This window comes from Diceros bicornis, chromosome 5 (assembly GCF_020826845.1).
Source record: "Diceros bicornis minor isolate mBicDic1 chromosome 5, mDicBic1.mat.cur, whole genome shotgun sequence".
In the NCBI taxonomy this organism is placed as follows: Eukaryota; Metazoa; Chordata; class Mammalia; order Perissodactyla; family Rhinocerotidae; genus Diceros; species Diceros bicornis.
This window is the reverse complement of record NC_080744.1, coordinates 65954653-65974485: the sequence shown is the minus strand read 5'-3', so window position 1 is coordinate 65974485 and position 19833 is coordinate 65954653. Positions and strand designations below refer to the sequence as shown.

The 19833-nt window shown below is 36.1% G+C and overlaps 1 protein-coding gene across 4 annotated transcripts in view; it reads right to left on the bottom strand.

Annotated features, from left to right (window-relative positions):
• The window catches only part of BBS4 (Bardet-Biedl syndrome 4), a 61752-nt gene that overhangs the window by 41487 nt on the left and 432 nt on the right, over positions 1–19833 (bottom strand). For all 4 annotated transcript variants that reach the window (XM_058542019.1, XM_058542020.1, XM_058542017.1 and 1 more), the window contains exon 2: positions 12538–12589. In XM_058542019.1, coding sequence (XP_058398002.1) covers positions 12538–12589 — 52 coding nt within the window. The remainder of the gene's footprint in view (positions 1–12537; positions 12590–19833) is intronic.

The following is a 19833-nucleotide window of genomic DNA, read 5'->3' as shown; positions in this document are numbered from 1 at the left end:
ATCTGTGCCAATCTTCCTCTACTTTGTCTGTGGGACACCGCCACAGCATAGCCGGTGAGTGGATTAGGTCCACACCTGGGATCTGAACCTGCGAACCCGGGCCACCAAAGTGGAGCACATGGAACTTTAACCACTTGGCCACGGGGCCGGGCCCTAGGATAGCATTTTTTTTTTTTTTTTGTGAGGAAGACTGGCTCTGAGCTAACAACCATTGCCAATCCTCCTCTTTTTGCTGAGGAAGATTAGCCCTGAGCTAACATCCATGCCTATCTTCCTCCATTTTTTTTGTATGTGGGATGCCACCCCCCAGCATGGCTTGATGAGTGATGTGCAGGTCCGTGCCCAGGATCCAAACCCGTGAACCCCCGAAACAGAGCCCGCAAACTTAACCACTACACCATCAGGCTGGCCCCTAGGGTAGCTCTTTTAAATAAAAGCAGCAGTAGCAGAAAATAACAGTATTGGCAGGATGTGGAGAAACTGGAGCCCTTGAACATTGCTGGTGAGAATGTAAAATGGTGCAGCAGCTAGAAAATAGTTTGGCATTTCCTCAAAAAGCTAAATATAGAATTACCATATGATCCAGCAATTCCACTCCTAGGTATATACCCAAAAGAAATAAAAGCAGGAACTCAAACAGAAACTTATACATCAATGTTCACTGTAGCATTATTCATAACAGCCAAAAGCTGGAAATAATCCAAATGTCCATTAACAGGTAAATGGATAAACAAAATGTGTTATATACATACAATGAAATATTATTCTGCCTTAAAAAGGAATGAAGTTCTGATACATGCTACGATACAAATGAACCTTTAAAATGTTATGCTAAGTGTAATAAGCCAGACAGAAAAGGACAAATATTGCATGATTCTGCTTATACGTGCTGACCTTAAAAAATAGCCAGTTATTCCTCCAGTAAAACTGGGTTTATCCAGAATCAGCAAAGAACTGCAATTCAGGGTCTGCAACCATAGTGAGCCACTGTGCAAGTCCTCAGCAGCAAGGGCAGGAGAAACTCTTCATAGAGGGGAAAAGAAAGTTTCTGTTTATTAATTTTCACATATGAAATATCTAGACTAGGCAAATTCATACATACAGCAAGTAGAACAGAAGTTACTAGGGACTGGGGGGAAAGGTGAAATGGAGAGTTATTGCTTAATGGGTACCGAGTTTCTATTTGGGATGATGAAGAGTTTTGGAAATAGACAGTGCTGATGCTTACACAATATTGTGAATGTAATTAATGCCATTGGATTGTACACTTAAAAATGGTTAAAATAGCAAATTTTATATATTTTTTACTACAATTCAAAAAATAATGTAGTATATACCAAAACCATTGAATTGTACAGTTTTGTTTTTTTTTTTTTTGTGAGGAGATCAGCCCTGTGCTAACATCCGCCAATCCTCCTCTTTTTTTGCTGAGGAAGACGGCCCTGGGCTAACATCTGTGCCCATCTTCCTCCACTTTATATGGGACACCGCCACAGCATGGCCTGACAAGCGGTGCATCGGTGTGCGCCCGGAGTCTGAACCCGGGCCGCCGCAGCGGAGCGCGCGCACTTAACCGCTTGCGCCACCGGGCAGGCCCCGAATTGTACACTTTAAATGGGTGAACTGTATGGTTAAAAAAGAAAATAGAAGCCTATCTATATGTGAATGACAATAAACAATTTGTTATATGCATGCAGATTTTATTAGAAAGGTAATCTACCATGGGAACTCCTTTAAAACGTTTTTTTATTTTAAATAATTTCAAGTTTAGAGAAAAGCTAAAAAAATAGTGCAAAGAATTCCTGCAAACCCTTCACTGATAGTCCCCAAATATTAAGATTTTATCCCATTTTTTTTGTGTGTGAGGAGGATTAGCCCTGAGCTAACATCTGATGCCAATCCTCCCCTTTTTGCTGAGGAAGATTGGCCCTGGGCTAACATCCGTGCCCATCTTTCTCTACTTTATATGGGATGCTGCCACAGCACGGCTTGACAAGCGGTGCATCAGTACACGCCGGGGATCCGAACCTGCAAAGCCCGGGCCGCGGAAGCGGAGTGCGCACTTAACTGCTACACCACCGGGCCGCCCCCTATTTTACCCCATTTTTAATCATTCTCTCTATAAATTTTTTCTGAAAGATTTGTCAGAAAGTAAGCCACAGACATGATTCCCCTTTACTCCAAAAAACTTTATAATTTCCTTAAAAAAAGGAACATTCTTACATAACCTCAGTAAAATTATCAGAATTAACACTGATACAATACTATTATCTAGTCTGTCATCCTTATTCAAATTTTAACAAATGTCCTAATAATTTCCTTGGTAGCAAAAGAAAAGAGTCTTTAATTTTAAAACATTTTAGATGATGTTTTTCTGCTCTAGAATCAAACCTAGGTGTTGCTTTTAGCTGTTATGTCTCTGCAGTCTTCTTTAATCTTTGTCTTTCACGATCTTGACTTTTTTTTTTTCAAAATGCAGGCTAGTTATTTTGTAAATTGTCCCTCAATTTGGGTTTGTCTAATATTTCCTCATGATTAGACTGAAGGTATTATTTTTGGCAGGAATAACACAGACGTGATTTAGGAGGCACAGGATATTGATTTGTCCTATTATTGTGATGTTTAACTTTTATCACTTGGTTAAGGTGGTGTTTGGTAGGTTTTTCCACTATAAAGTTACTACTTTATAATGAAAAAGTATCTTATGGAGAGATACTTAGAGACTTACACAAATATCCTGTTTCTCATCAAACTTGCACCCACTAGTTTTAGCATCAATTGAGGAGTCTTACATGAATCAATTGTTACTATGATGGCTGCCAAATGCTAATTTTCTAATTCTATCATTCCTTCTACACTTATTAGTTATTATATTTTATAAAAAGAGAGCTTTTCCTTTTCCTTCATTTATTATTTATTAGTATATTTATATCAGTATGGCCTGGTATATTCTTATTTTATTCAATGTGTTATAATCCATTACTATGATTATTGGAGGCTTAAATCACTCTAGAATTGGCCAGTGGCCAGCGAAAGCCCTTCAAACCCACTCCTGTGTCTTTTCTGACAAATCCCCGCCACTCTGTAGGCCATTCCTTACTTTCTGGCACAAGAAGTCCCAGGTTGATCTTGTACTTTCCTAGACTTAGCCATGCAATTAGGCATTTCTCTGGAAAATAATATCTAGAAATTAAGACCTGGGCAGTTAACTGTGCTCACTGTTACTAGGGTGTCACTGCTGCTAACTCCTTTCAGTGGACAGAATTAGGGAAAAAATATATTCTATATCTACGTATCTATATTAAAAACCATGCGTTCAATACTGATACCTCCAATTCCAATCCAATCCAGGGTTTTGTTTTGTTTTGTTTTTTGTGAGGAAGATCAGCCCTGAGCTAACATCTGTTGCCAATCCTCCTCTTTTTGCTGAGGAAGACTGGTCCTGGGCTAACATCTGTGCCCATCTTCCTCCACTTTATGTGGGACGCCGCCACAGCATGGCCTGACAAGCAGTGTGTTGGTGCACGCCCGGGGTCCAAACTCCAGGCTGCCGCAGCGGAGCATGTACACTTAACTGTTATGCCACTGGGCCGGCCCCCAATCCAGGGTTTGATCTCACCTCTCCTCTTTCTATATTATGTAACTCCCTTCTCCAACAGTAAGAAAACTTGATTCCAGTAAACCATAGTATATTTGCTTCTGCTTGTATTCTATTTTTAAGTTTTTTGTTTTCTCAATCTTTGTTGATATAAATACATGATTCCAAAAATCAGGACTATACCAAAAAACATACTTAAAGAAATGTCACATCCCCCATCCTTTCCACTGCATTTCCCTGCAAGGCCCTGTAGATAGCCAATCGCATTTGTTTCTGATATATCCTTCTGGTGTTTCTTTTTGCAAAAATAAGCACATACATATTTTTTATTTCCCTTTCTTTCTTATAAAAATGTAGCATATGGCAAATACTCTTTTGTACTTTGTTTTTTTGTACATAACAATTTATCTTGGAAATGACTCTGTATCAAATCACAGAAATCCTTTACTCTTTTTCTAGTTGTATAGTAGTACTCTATTATGTGGATATACTACAGTTTATTCACCACTCTCTTATGTATGGGCATTTAAGTTGTTCCCAATATTTTACAATCATCAACAATGCTGCAATGAATAATAATGTGAATAAGCATTTGTTTATTGTTAGAGATATTATCTTCAGGGTAAAGTCCTAGAAATGTGATTATGGGGTTTTACTAGATATTGCCAAATTCCATCCCAAATGGTTGTAACACTTTCGATTCCCACCAGCAATGTAAGACAGTGCCTGTTTCCCACCACCTCACAAATTGAATGTGTATTCATACTTTTTAATTTTAGCCATCCTGATAGGTGAGAAACAATATCTCAGTATAGATTTAATTTTAATTCTTCTTATTATGAGTCAGGTTGAACATTTTTTTCATATGCCCAAAGGTCATCTTTATATCGTGTGTGTGTGTGTATGTGTGTAAACTGTGATTGTGTCTTATCCATTCTTCTATTGAGTGTTTGGTCTTCTTCCCCCACCCCAAGTTTTAAGAGTTCTTTATATATTAGGGATATAAGCCATTTATCTGTGATATATGTTGCAAATATGTTCACCCAGTATGTTATCTCCCTTTTGTCTTTTCTTATTGTGCCTTTTGCCATGCAAAAAAATTTTTTATGAAATCATATTTATCAATCTTCTATTGCCTCTGGCAATATTTTCTTTTAGTATTTCCATGGTTATGTATTTTACATTTAGATTAGATCTCTGACCCATTTGAAATTTATTTTTGCATATAGTGTGCAGTATAAATCTAATTTTTTTCTTTACCAAAATAGGTATCCAGTTGTTCTAGCATCATTTATTAAAAAGTACATCTTTTACTCCAGTAATTTGAGATGCCATATACTTTATCATATACTAAACTGCCAAATGTATTTGAGTCTATTTCTGGACTTTCTCTGTGCTTTCCACTGGTTTCTCTTCTATTCATGTACCAGTAATATACTGTTTTAATTATAAAGGCCTATAGTATTTTTAATATCTGTTAGGGAAAATTGTGAACTTTATGCCAATAAATTTGAAAACTTGCATGAAATTTAAAAATTCCTTGAAAGACATAAACACCAAAGCTCAATCAAGAAGAAATAGATAACCTGTTTAGCCTTATATCTATTAAAGAAATTGAATTTGTAGTTGAAAACATTTCTACAAAGAAAGCTCCAGGCCCACATGGCTTCATAGCAGCATTTCAGTAAATATTTAAGGACGAAATTAGTCAATTCTCTACAAACTCTTCCAGAAAATTAAAGAGGAGAGACTATTTCCCAAATCATTTATGAGATGGTCAGCATTACCCTATACTAAAATCAAACAAAAACATTATAAGAAAAGAAAACTATATACCAACAGCCTTTGGGAACACTGATGCAGAACTTCTTTAAAAATTTTTAGGAAATCAAATCCAATAATACATAAAAGAGAAAAACACATCATATCTGTGTGAGTTTTTTCCCAGGAATGCAAGGCTGGCTCGATATTCAAAAACTAGGAATGCAAGGCTGGCTCGATATTCAAAAACTGATCAATGTAATTCACCATATCCATAGAAAAGTAAAACAATATGATCATCTCAATAGATGTAGAAAAAGGATTTGACAAAATTCAACATCCATTTGTGGTAAAAAGTGCTCAGCAAAGTAGGAATAGAAGGAAACTTCCTCAACCTAATAAAGGGCATTTACACAAAACCTACAGCTAACATCACACTTAATAGTGACAAAAAGAATGTTCTCCTGTGAACAAGGTTCTCACTGCTCTTATTCAACAACATATTGAAGGTCCTAGCCTGTATAATTAAGTAAGAAAAAGATAAAGACATACAGGGGCCAGCCCAGTGGCATAGTGGTTAAGTTCCCACGTTCCACTTTGGTGGCCCAGGGTTCACGGGTTTGGATCCCTGGTGCAGACATATGCACCACTTATCAAGCCAAGCTGTGGCAGGCATCTCAAATAAAATAGAGAAGGATTGGCAACAGATGTTAGCTCAGGGCTAATCTTTCTCACCAAAAAAAAATAAATGAAGACATACAGATTAGAAATGAAGAAATAAAATGATCTCTATTCACAGGTAACACCCTGTCTACATTTTAAAAATACCAAGAATCTAGGGCCAGACCTGGTGGCCTAGTGGTTAAGTTCAGCACACTCCACTTCAGCGGCCCAGGTTCAGTTCCCAGGCGCAGACCTACACTGCTCTGTTAGCAGCCATGCTGTGCTGGTGGTCCACATACTAAAAAAAAAAAAAAAAAGAGGAAGATTGGCACAGATGTTAGCTCAGGGTGAATTTTCCTCAGCAAAAAAAATAAAAAATAAAAATACCAAGAATCTATGAAAAAGCTACTAGAATAAGTAAGTCTAGCAAGGTTGCAGGAAACAAAGTCAATACATAATCATATTTCTATATACTAACAATGAACAATTGGGAATTGAAATAAATAAGAATTAACATGTACCATAGCACCAATAAACATGAAATACTTAGGTATAAATTTAACAAAATATGTGCAAGAGCACTATGCTGAAAACTACGAAATGCTAATGAAAGAAATCAAAGAACACCTAAATGAATGGAGAGATATATCATGTTCATGAATTTAAAAACTCAACATTGTTAAAATGTCAATTCTCCCCAAATTGATCTATAGCTTCAATGCAACTGTTATCAAATTTCCAGAGGATGTATTGTAGAAATCAACAAGCTAAAACTTATATGAGAGGCAAAGAAACAAGAACAGCCAAAACAATTTTCAAAAAGAACAATGTTGGAGGGCTAACAACACCTGATTTCAAGATTTACTTAAAGTTACAGTAATCAGTGGGCTACTGGCAAACAGATAAACATATAGATATATGGAAGATAATAGAGAGTATAGAAATAGAGAATTACATAGTCAATTGATTTTCAACAAAGATGCGAAATCAAATCGATGAAGAAAAGATAGTCTTTCCTATAAATCGTGCTGAAAGAGTTGGAGATCCATGTGTAAAAAAAACACCTCAATCTATACTCTGCACTATACAAAAATTAACTCAAAATGGGTCATAGATACAAATGTAAAACTTAAAAGTATAAAACCTCTAGGAGAAAACGTAGGAGAATATCTTTGTGACCTTGGGTTAAGCCAACATTTCTTAGATATTACACCAAAAGCATGATTCATAAAAGAAAAAAATTGATAAATCAGACTTCATCAAAATTAAATATATCTGTTCTTCAAAAGACACTGTTAAAAGCATGAAAAGTCTAGTCTCAGACAGAGAAAATATGTCCAATCACCTATCCGATAAACACAACTTGTTTCCAGAATATAGAAAGAACTCTCAACTTTTAATATTAAGAAAACAAAGAATCCAATTTTTTCTAAAGTGAGGAAATTTAGACACTTCACCAAAGAAGACATAGGGATTATGGATAAGCACATGAAAAGATGTTCCACATCAACAGTCTTAGGAAAATGCAAATTAAAACAACAATGCTATACCACTATATATCCACTCGAATGGTTTTTTTGAAAAAAAAAACCTGAAAGTACCAAGTGCTGACATGGGTGTGAAGTAACCGAAGCACACATACTTTGCAGATGGAAATACAAAATGATATAATTACTTTGGAAAACAGTTTGGCAATTTCTAATAAAGTTAACTATATACTCACAGTACTATTCAGCAATCCCACTCTAAGGTACTTACACAAGCGAAATGAAAACATGTTCACACAAAAACCATAAGTGAATGTATACAGCTGCTTTATTTGTAATAGCCAAAAGCAGAAAACAACCCAAACGTCCTTCAACTGATGAATGGATGAATAAACTGTGGCATACACATAAAACTGAATACTACTCATCAACAGAAAGAAACTCAGACACACAACAACATGGATAAATCTCAAAAACATTATTCTAGGTGAAAAAAGCCACTCAAAAGGTTACATAATGTATGACTCCATTTATATGACATTCTGGGAGAGAAAACTATAGGAAGAAAAAGAAAAGATCAACGGCTGCGGGCAACAGGGAGTGGAAGGAGTTCACTACAAAGTCATGGTGAATTTTTGAGGGTGATTAAGCTGTTCTATGTCTTGATTGTGGTGGTGGTGGTTAATGACTATTTTCATTTGTCAAAACTCCCAGAACTCTATAATAAAAACAGGTGAATTTTACTGTATGTAAACTATACATTAATTACCATGCAAACACCAGTCAAAACAAAAGTAGAATAGCTATATTATCATCAGACAAAGTAGACTTCAAACAAGAAATATTACCAAGGATAGAAGAGGGACATTACATAATGATAAAAGGGTCAATTCACCAAGAAGTCAAACAATCCTAAATGTATATGCATCCAACCACATCTTCAAAATAAACAAAGTAAAAACTGATAGAACTGAAAGTAGAAATAGACAAATCCATAATTACATTTGCATAATTTAACACTCTTCTCTCATTAAGGATATCAGTATCTTTTCAGAAAGGATATTAATATCTGTATCAATAAGTACATAGAACAACACTATCAATCAACTTGATTTAATTGACATTTATAGAATATTCCATCCAACAGGAGCAGAATATGCATTCATTTCAAGGCACATGGAACATTCACCAACAGAAACCACGTTCTGGGCCATAAAACAAACCATATAAAGTATGTTCTCTTACCACAATAAAATTAAACTAGAAACCAATAACAAAAAGATATCTGGAAAAATCTCCGCATGTATGGACATTAATCAATACCTTTCTTAATAGTCATGAGTCAAACAGGAATACAAAGGCAATTTTAAAATACTTACAATTGTATAAAAGTTAAAACATAACATTTCAAATATGTATGAACCAGTTTAGCACTGTTTAAAGGGAAATGTGAAGTACTAAATGCTTATAACAGAAAAAAGAAAGATATCAAATCAATGATCTAAGTTTCTACCTTAAGAAATTGCAAAAAGAAGAGCAAATTAAACACAAGAAAATATTGGATAAGAGCAGAAATCAATGAAATTGAAACAGAAAAGCAATAGAGAAAAAGTAATAAAATCAAAAGCTGGTTCTTTGAAAAGATCAATAAAATGTATAAACCTCTAGCCAGACTGATCAAGAAAAAAAGAGAAAAGACATAAATTATCAAAATCAGGAACAACACAGGGAACATCACTATGCGTCCTTTAGACATTAAAAGGAAAATACAGGCATATTATGACCCTTATGCCAATAAATTCAATAACTGAGAGGAAATGGACAAATTTCTCTGAAAGACAAACATTACCAAAGCTCTCTCTAAAGAAATATATAACTGGAACAGTCCCATCTCTATGAAAGAAATTGAGTTTGCATTTTATCTTCCAACAAAGAAAAACCCAGGCCCGAATTGCTTCACTGTTACATTCTAGTAAACATTTAAGAAAGAAATAACACCAGTTCTATAGAAAATCTTCCAGGAAATGGAAGTAGGAATAATTCCCAACTCGTTTTGAGGCCAGCATAACCCTGATACTGAAAACAGACAAAAGCATCGCAAAAAAAAGAAAAGAAAACTATAGACCAACATCCCTCATGAGCACAGACGCAAAAATCCGTAACAAAATATTAGCAAATTGAATCTAGCAATATATAAAAAGGTTAATACATTATGACAATGGCGGGTTAATCCAGAAATGCAAGGTTGGTACAACATCCCAAAATTCAATCAATGTAATTCACCATATCAACAGATAAAATTATGGGTTACGGAAGCCAGAAATTAAGGGCAGGTTAAGAGCAGGTTATACCCTTGATATTTTAGGTGCCTATGTCACCGCCTTGCACAACTTCAGAGGCATCATCTATATTGTGGTCACTGTATTCTACATGAATGATACACCTGGCACTGTGCAACACAGTGGTATTGCAAACGTGTGACTGGTTGCCCAAAAGGCAATGCAACCTTGAGCTGGACTAACAGAAAAAAAAGATCCAGATGAAGAGATTTTATCCTCCAAACATTCCACTTGGCTCTGTTCACACCATACCTGGAATATTCTATTTAGTCCTGAACTCCATACTTCCAAGAGGTCCAACGAATTTCAGCAGAGGACCAAAGCAATAACAGTAAAAGAGTTCTAAACATTTCATATGAAAAGAGTTGAAGAAACTGGAAATGTTAAACTTTCAGAAGAAAAGACCTAGGGAGCATACACTACACTTTAATTATTTGTTTATATTCTATATGCCTTGAAGGCTGTCAATTTCCTGAGGGCAGAAGCCATGCCCTATTTATCTTTGTATTCCAAATACCTATCACAGGTTCTGGAACCTGGTAAGTACTCAGCTGTATGAGGGGTTCAAGAACAGGAAAAACTCAATTTCCATAATAGAAATCAGAAAGTGGCTGTTCTTCAGTGGGGAAGAAAGAAAGAATTGATTGTGGGGCACCACATCACTGTTAAATTTTATAGCATGACATGTCAAATGTGTCCCTTTTCCCCACAGCTATAAACTTTCTATCTCATTAGCCTGAATTGGGCATGCGCCAATACTTTTTTTTTTTTTTTGCAAGGAAGATCAGTCTTAAGCTAACATCTGATGCTAATCTTCCTCTTTTTTGCTGAGGAAGATTGGCCCTGGGCTAACATCCGTGCCCATCCTCCTCTACTTTATATGGGACGCCGCCACAGCATGGCTTGACAAGCGGTGCATCGGTGCGCGCCTGGGATCCGAACCTGCGAACCCTGGGCCGCGAAGCGGAGTGCACGCACTTAACCGCCGCGCCACCGGGCTGGCCCTGGGCATGTGCCAATTCTTGATCTGTGTATACTAATTACAATTCTCCTGGACTGGGAGTCAATCAAACCACACGGTTTGACTCTGGAGGAAGTGTGGAAAGAATATTGGAGAGACAATCACAATACCTACTACCCTCTCCTAACCAGCCAAATCACCCTAGTGATTAATGAAGTGACAGCACAGCAACACAATTCTCGTGTCCAGAAATGGTGAAAAAAATACTAGCAATTATGTTAGATATTGACAGAATTACACCTAAATTTCACAAATAATCTAAATTATAGACGTACTGCTCTTTCAATAAAAGATGCAATCATGAGGGGGCCGGCCTGGTGGCGCAAGCGGTTAAGTGCGCGCGCTCCGCTGCGGCGGCCCGGGGTTCGCTGGTTCGGATCCCGGGCGCGCACCGACGCACTGCTTGTCAAGCCATGCTGTGGCGGCGTCCCATATAAAGTGGAGGAAGATGGGCACCGATGTTAGCCCAGGGCCGTCTTCCTCAGCAGAAAAAGAGGAGGATTGGCGGATGTTAGCTCAGGGCTGATCTCCTCACAAAAAAAAAAAAAAAAAAAAGATGCAATCATGAAAAACTCTTTGAAAATACATTCCTTGGGCGGGCCCCGTGGCTTAGCGGTTAAGTGCGCGCGCTCCGCTGCTGGCGGCCCGGTTCAGACCCTGGGCGCGCAAGGACGCACCACTTCTCCGGCCATGCTGAGGCCGCGTCCCACATACAGCAACTAGAAGGATGTGCAGCTATGACATACAACTATCTACTGGGGCTTTGGGGGGAAATAAAATAAAATTTAAAAAAAAAAGAAAATACATTCCTGAAGGCAATCATATTTTCCAACAACTTGTATTATAATTTCAAAGAGTAACAGAAATGCCCCAGGTAAATTAAACAATTTATTGACAGAATCAACTTTAAAACTCTTCGCAGACCACAGGAAAATACATGCTACAAAAGGGAGAATAGCCTGGTAACCATAACTCAGGTACGCAGACGAGAGCTCACAGAAGACCCTGGGCAAGCATGCCCCTTCCACTCACTTTGGTTTCCTCACCTAGATAATGATAAATCAATGAATAAATAATAAAAGTTTCTTCTGCTAAATAAAAAGTTCAGGGATTACATAATGCCTGACGAGTAGCAAAGACACCGGGTCCTAGACATGGAGAATATCCAATATAGTTACCTACAACCCGATGCAAACCCTCCCAAGACTGTTTAGGTTAACAAATGAAGGAATCTGTTCCCCTAAATAAAACATACATCATATCTCTATCAGATTTTAAAATGCAGCTTTTTACAATATAGGTCCTCACCTAGTTAGGCTTCCCAGACTCAATTTTTATAAAACCTCACACTTATTCAACGTAAACGTGAGATTATTTGAGGCCTGCTATGTACTATGGGAACTTTACAGTGGTTTTTCCACAACTAGAAAATTAATATACATTTACATAATAAAACCCCATTTAAACACATTTACAGATAAAATCAATCCCCTAATATCTAACAGCTCCATAAAATAAAAGCTAGATATGGCAGAACATTTAGACTATTACTGTTTTTCCCCAACACTTACATTTTAAAAAGCTCTAATGCGTATAGAATAGAAGAAAGACTCAATAAGACAGAGAAATCTGTGCAAATATATACATACAATGAAATTGCATACAGACCTTTTTTCAGCCGGGGTTTTTGAGATTCAGCAGATGCAGAAAATTGAGTTCTCTGAAATGAAAGAAGTCTATGTTAAAGCACCACCATAAATCTTGATAACCTAAAGAAGCTTTCAAATAACCATAATCGGTAGCTCTCTGATCATGCAATTAATCCATTAACTACATACAGACACAAAAAATTATTTTTAATATGGTTTAAAAAAACAAATGTCAAATCGTAATTTTGCTATCCAAAGTATTAATAATGTATGATGCATATACTTATGTTTATTTATAATGTGTAATTATAATGCATGATACAATGTGCACAAATAAATGCACTAAGTTCTTAGATACCACATATTAGCATTATACTTAATGCTATACTTATCAGGCCAAACCAAAAAAGTGGTAACTTGATAAACGTAAGCTTATGAGGTCATCTACACAGAAATTATCTAGCACTCAATTCTAGGAGGGAGTTTTTTTAAAGGGACATTATTTAATATAATAGATACTATCTTATACTATAACTGCAGAAAATCTTCAAATGGATTTTTCTTATACATATCTACCTCCTATGTTATATATGATATAGTATGATATAAGCAAAAATAACAGCTGAAAATTTCCAGAAGTAATGAGACACTAATCTTTAAATTCTGGATGCTCAACCAATCCTGACCAGGTTAAACGAAAATGAATCTACACTTAACTACATCATAGGGACCTGTACCAGAGAAAATAAGAAAGCAACCCAAGAAAAACATATTACCAGATTACCTACAAAGAAAGGACCATTAGATTGAAAGCTGACTTCACAAAAATTAAAAATGGAATATCACATTAAGAAGTTATAAGAACAATTACTCCCAAGTGTCGGGTGCTAAGTAAACTGAATGTTAATCCAGACACAAGGTCAGCAAACTATGGCCTGCAGGTCCAATCCAGCCTGTTTTTATATGGCCCACAAGATTTTTTTACATTTTTTAACAGTTAAAAAAAATGTAATATTTCATAACACATGAAAATTATATAAAATGCAAATTTCAGTGTCTGTAAACAAAATTTTATCATAACACAGCAGTCACACACATATTTACAGATTGTCTATGGTTGCTTCTGCACCACAACTGCATAGTTAAGTTAACTTGTGACAGAGACTGTATGGCCCACAAAGCCCAAAATATTTATTATTGGCCCTTTACAAAAACAGTTTACCAACGCCTGATCTAAACTCTTACACCAATCAAAACTAACTTTCAAGAACAATGGCAAATTAAAAGGATTTTCAGACAAATAAAATTTGAGAGTTTTTAGACTCACTAAATAAACTTTTAAAGGATATATACTAGGAAAAAGGAAAATAACCCCAGAATGAGGGAGCGGAACGAGCAAAGGAACTGGTAAAATATGGAAGTATTCTAAGCATCTACTGACTGAATAAAACAAATAAAAAAGTATAGTTTGTGGTGTTGAACTGAGAAATACAAAAACTACAAAACTAAACAGCAATGGCATGAATTGGCAGAAGGCAACTGGTAATAAAGCATTCAACGACCCCTGTATTATTCAGATTTAAGTTTGAAATTTAAGTTAAATATGTATTATTAAAAACTTGGGGTACTCACTAAAGGAAGACTAAAGAATAGAGCATATAACTTCCAAGGAATGAAATGAGAGGAGCAAAAGGGAGAGAAAAGGAACCAAACTCAGCCAAAAAAAAACGCAAGAAAAGAAGGAGAAAAAAATGAAATTCTCCAGTTAAAAAGACAGATTATCAGGATGGATGTTTTTAAAAATCTAGATGTATGCTATGTGTATAAAGACATATCTAAAACATAATAGCAAAGAAAAACAAAGTAAAAGGATTGAAAAAGATACATCAGGAAAACAGAAACAAAAAGATAACCAAAGAAGCAACATTAACACTAGACAAAATATGGGCCAGCCCCGTGGCTTAGCGGTTGGGTGCCCGTGCTCCGCTGCTGGCGGACCGGGGTTTGGATCCTGGGCACTCACCGACGCACTGCTTCTCCAGCCATGCTGAGGCCGTGTCCCACATACGGCAACTAGAAGGATGTGCAGCTATGACATACAACTATCTATTGGGGCTTTGGGGGAAAAATAAATAAATAAACAAATAATTTAAAAAAAAACACTAGACAAAATAAACTTCAAGAGAAAAGGCTTTATCAGGGAAACGAAAATGAATTCGAATAGATTGAAGACTAAACAGAAAAGGCAAATTTTAAAACTTTTTAGAAAAAATATAGGGTAGGGAAGGATTACTTCAAAAAGATATAAAGGTATAAATCAATTAAGAAAAGATCTCAATATTCAACTAAATTAAAATTAAGAACTTCTCTTCCAAAAACGAAAAGTGAAGATAGAAAACTAAGAGAAGATAACTGCAATACAAAACAAAACCAAAAAAATGACAAAGGATTAGCAGTCAGAAACTATAAATAACTATAAATCAATATGAAAAATAAACAGCAAAGTAGAAAAATAAGCAAAACATATGAACCAGGCATCGCACAGAAAAGGAAAGGAGACAACCAATGATGCTATACTTCATTAATAATCAGGGAAATGTAAATTAATATCACATTAAGACTTCATTTCATATCCACCATATTGATAAAATTTAAAGCTATGACAATATCAAGGATGTAAGCAACAGGAACCAGTGGTGGTAGAAGCATAAATTGTTACAACCACCTTAGCGTTTCCCATTAGTAATAAAAGTTGAAGGTGTACATACCCCATGATCCAGCAATTCATTCTAGGAATATTCTAGAGAAATCATAGATCTGGAGACAATTACGTGTAAGAATGTTCATAGCCAGGGCTGAGACACTCTTACTCCTTAGATTTTGCACTCTAAGCACCTCACTTGCCTTACCGTAATCCTGGCCCTGTTTGTAGCAGCATTCTTTTTTTTTTTTCCCGCTAAGGAAGATTCACCCTGAGCTAACATCCATTGCCAATTTTCCTCTTTTTGCTTGAGGAAGATTCGCCCCAAGCTAACATCTGTGCTAATCTTCCTCTATTTTGTATGTGGGACACCACCACAGCGTGGCTGCCATGAGCGGTATGGTATAGGTCCACATCCAGGAACTGAACTGGGGCCACCAAAGCAGAGTGCACCGAACTAAACCACTAGGCCACGGGGCTGGCCCCACAGCCTTCTTTTTAATAACTAAAAATGAGAAGGAAAAAAAGTTGAACTCACAGAAATAGAGAGTAGAAAAGTGGTTGCCAAGGGTTGGGAGGTAGGGGAAACAGGGAGAGGTTGGTTAAAAGGGTACAAACTTTCAGTTACAGAATGAATAAGGTCTAAGGATCTAATGTAAAACATGGTGACTACAGTTAATAACACTGTATTGTACAGTTGAAATTTGCTAAGAGAGTAGAACTTAAATGTTATCACCAAAAAAAAAAAAAAGTATATATGTAGGGTGATGGATGTGTTAATTAACTCAATGGTGGGAATCCTTTCACAATGTATACGTATACCAAGTCATCACCTTGTACACTTTAAATATCTTACAACTTTCTCAATTATACCTCAATAAAGCTGAAAAAAAAACCAGAAATAACCCATATCTCCATCTAGTAGAATGGATAAATTAAGTGTAGTAATTTCCTAAAATGGGATACTAAATAGCACTGAAAAATGAATAAACATTAATAAAAAAATATATATATATTGTTTAGGGGTATTAAATATGGTAAAACTATAAAGAAAAGCAAAATAATAATTAAAATGAAATTGAGGAAAGAGATGACTTCTGCTGGAAAAGGAGGAAAATGCAGTAAAGAAGAGACACTTAGGAGGTTGCAAAGTTATTCTTAATGACCCATTTGTGATGTAGGAACACAAGTTTCCATTACATTGTTCTCTAAAATGTACATATAACCGTTTATTAATTCTTTTAGAGGTAAGATATATTTCATAACAACAAAAAATTAATCCTCAAAATAAAAGAGAATATATAATTTGTTCTTTTAGCTATTTTATTATCTTGATTTAACAAATACAGAAAACTTGATAATAAAATAACCCATTTAAAAATGGGCAAAAGATTTGTAGAGACACTTCACCAAAGAATTATGAATGAATAAGCACATAAAAGATACTCAATATCATTATTCATTAGGTAAATACAAATTAAAATCACAATAACCACCACTACACATCCACTAGAATGGCGAAAACAAAAAAGACTGACAATACCAAGTGTTGTTAAGGATGTGGAAAAACTGAAAGCCTCATGCACTGCTCACGGGAATGTAAAATGGTGCATAGCCACTCTAGAAAAGAGTTTGGCAGGTTTTTTTTTAACATACACTTACCACACAACCCAGCAATTCCACTCCTAGAGAAATGAAAACATATCTATGGAAAGATTTGTACGCCAAAATTCATAACATTATTCTCAACAACCAAAATCAGGAAACAACCGAAATGTTCATCAATTGGTGGATAAACAAAATGTGTATATTCACACAATGGAATACTGCTTAAAATTAAGAAGAAACAAACTACTGCCTCATGCGATATGAATGAACTTCAAAAAACATGCTAAGTAAAAGTAAGACACATAAGACAACATATTGTGACTCTATTATATGAAATTGCCAGAAAAGGCAAAACTATGGAGACAGAAAGCAGATCAGCAGTGGACTGGGGTTAGAGTTGGGTTGGCTGCAAATGGACACAGGGAACAGCTGGAAATGACGGACATAAGTGGATTGTGGTGACAGTTGTGCAACTTTATAAATTTACTAAAATTAATCAAACTGTACACTTAAAATGGGTAAATTTTAGGGTGTGTGTATTATACCTCAATGAAGGTGCTGTTACAAATGCTAAAGAACTCTATTGTTTTTTGATCTGGGATTTTTTTTAACTTGGGGGAATATATTAGCTAAAGAATTTGAAAGGTTCAAAAAGCATCTTCATGAGTCAGCAACCCCTCTTTCTGCACAAAGTAGAATTAAAATAAATATTTTGATGAGTCTCTTTTTCAAAAGACCTTCCAGAACATTCTGAGATGGAAAGGATTCTATTAGCCCACTTGATCTCATGTATAGCTAGGATATATGTATAATAAATTCATTATGGATCTTTTTTTGTTCTTTCTTCATTTTTATGTAGTTCTGTGATCATTTATTCATCTAACGAATATTCATGTAACACTTGATATGTCCTAGGCACTTTATCTGAGCCAAATCAACTAGTGCAATAGTAATGTTTCCCTTCTGTTCTGAAAGCTTTAATCTTTTAATTTACAGGAAGACAGAGAGGTATTTATACAAATACGTCAAATAATGGGCATTAGGAAGTTACAAAAAGTTTTATAAGTCACAAAAACCAGAGCTATTTGCTTGTTTTTTTTTTAATATCTCTAAACCATTTATAATATATTCTTAAATAAAATATAAATATCAGTTCCCAGTTTTCCTCCCTAAGGAACTAAGATGATTCTAAATAGTTCTGGTAGCATATTAGATTTCCTGTGCTCCACATTGGGCTGGTTTCACTCTGTTTTACTGGGCTATCTCCCAACCTCAAGGCCTTTGCTGCAACATTCTTACATTTTTACTCATGCATTTGTTGACAGTTCTCTCTGTGAGTTTTAAGTCTTTTAGTCTTCTCTCCTCCACATCTATATATTTATATCTACAGATCTACGTATCCTTTTCTTTGTGTCACAAAATTAAGATCACCCAATATACCCCACCATACATCTAGCTTTTATTTAAATGTATACCATAGAAATCCCTCCAAGTCAACATACGTAGTTCTAACATTCTTTTTAATGGCCACATAATATTCCTAAGTATGGAAATATCAGAAATCATCCATCACCCTACTAATGGGCATTCACTTTGTTTCCAGCTTTTTCCACTATAAACAGTACTGCAGTGAATACCCTTGTACTACATGCTTATGTTTTGCTTTTATTTCGATGGGATACAGGTCTAGGAGCAGGACTGTTGGGTCCTTTCAATTTTACTACAAGATGTCAGATCACTTCCAAAAAGGACAGAAATTCAAATTTCCATGCAGTGGTAACTTAAAAGGATGAAATTACTATAAATACAACACTGTTAGCAATAAACTTGACAATACTGAAAATAATTAACTTCAGGCTCAAATACTAAAGTCATATATAAACAAAAAGTCATTCCTTTCAAACACTATCAGAGATCAAAAGTACAGAACAATTCCGCCATCACAGAAATCAAGTTCACATTCTGTTTATGAACACCTTTCTATACCTGCAATGAGCACTAGAGAATGAGCTGTATTTGCAGCAATGTCACGTTACCATTATACCTTACATTTAGGCATATGTAGGTGAAGTATTTTCTTTGGTATGTTTCCAATATCTAAAACCTGGTAACACTAATCATGCTTTTCAATTTTTTTTAATTCGTAGCTTAACAGAAATCTTCGGTTTGGGCCTCCTTCTCTATATTCAAGTGTTTTGATTACACTAACTTGATTTCTGTGCAAATGAAAAAAGAACAGAAAACAGGCCCACTGACAGATAAACACGGGCCCTGCTCCTTAACAGCCAAAACTAAGCTGTAAAACAGCCAGACTGCTATTTTGTCTCCGGTTTTCCAGGGCAATAAATTCCGAATAAATAACTAAAGTCATTCTAACAAACGCACAGAATATGCTTTGAAACCCAATACTAAAACAAGGTTTCACACCTGGAACTTGAAAGAAATTAGATCCAATTATGAATATACGCCTCAAAAATAACTACTAATGGGTTATCCTGAATTCATCTGGGCTACTTTGTATTAGCAGTTCTGTGGGAGGTGAATCAACGCCTAACTCACACCAGCTGAATCCCAAAACAGTACTTTCCTAAACTTAATCTCAACAGAGAAAACATGGTCCCGGCCCACTGGCAGAGAAGGCAGTGACGCCGAAAGCTTCCAGGTTTTGTCATACTCAATTCCTACTCCAGGGGATTAACAGAAACTGTCTCTGTACAAGTGGTAGTCTTTTCTTTCCAAACCTCGTGAGACAGAAAAGATGGAGCTAAAGAGCCATTTCTGATGAAAACCTCCCTTTTCCGTCCAGCGCATCACAAGACGGACCACAGTCCCAGCACCAACCCAGCGCTGCAAAGAATTCAGCCTTGCCCAGGCCGACCAGATCCCGGGAGCCGGACTGTGTCGCCCCGCCCACCCCAAGCCACTCCGGATCCCGCTCCGCCTTTCCCCAGGGGCAGCTGCGTGGGACACAGGCCGCCGCCAGCCTCCCTCGCCACTCAGCTCTGC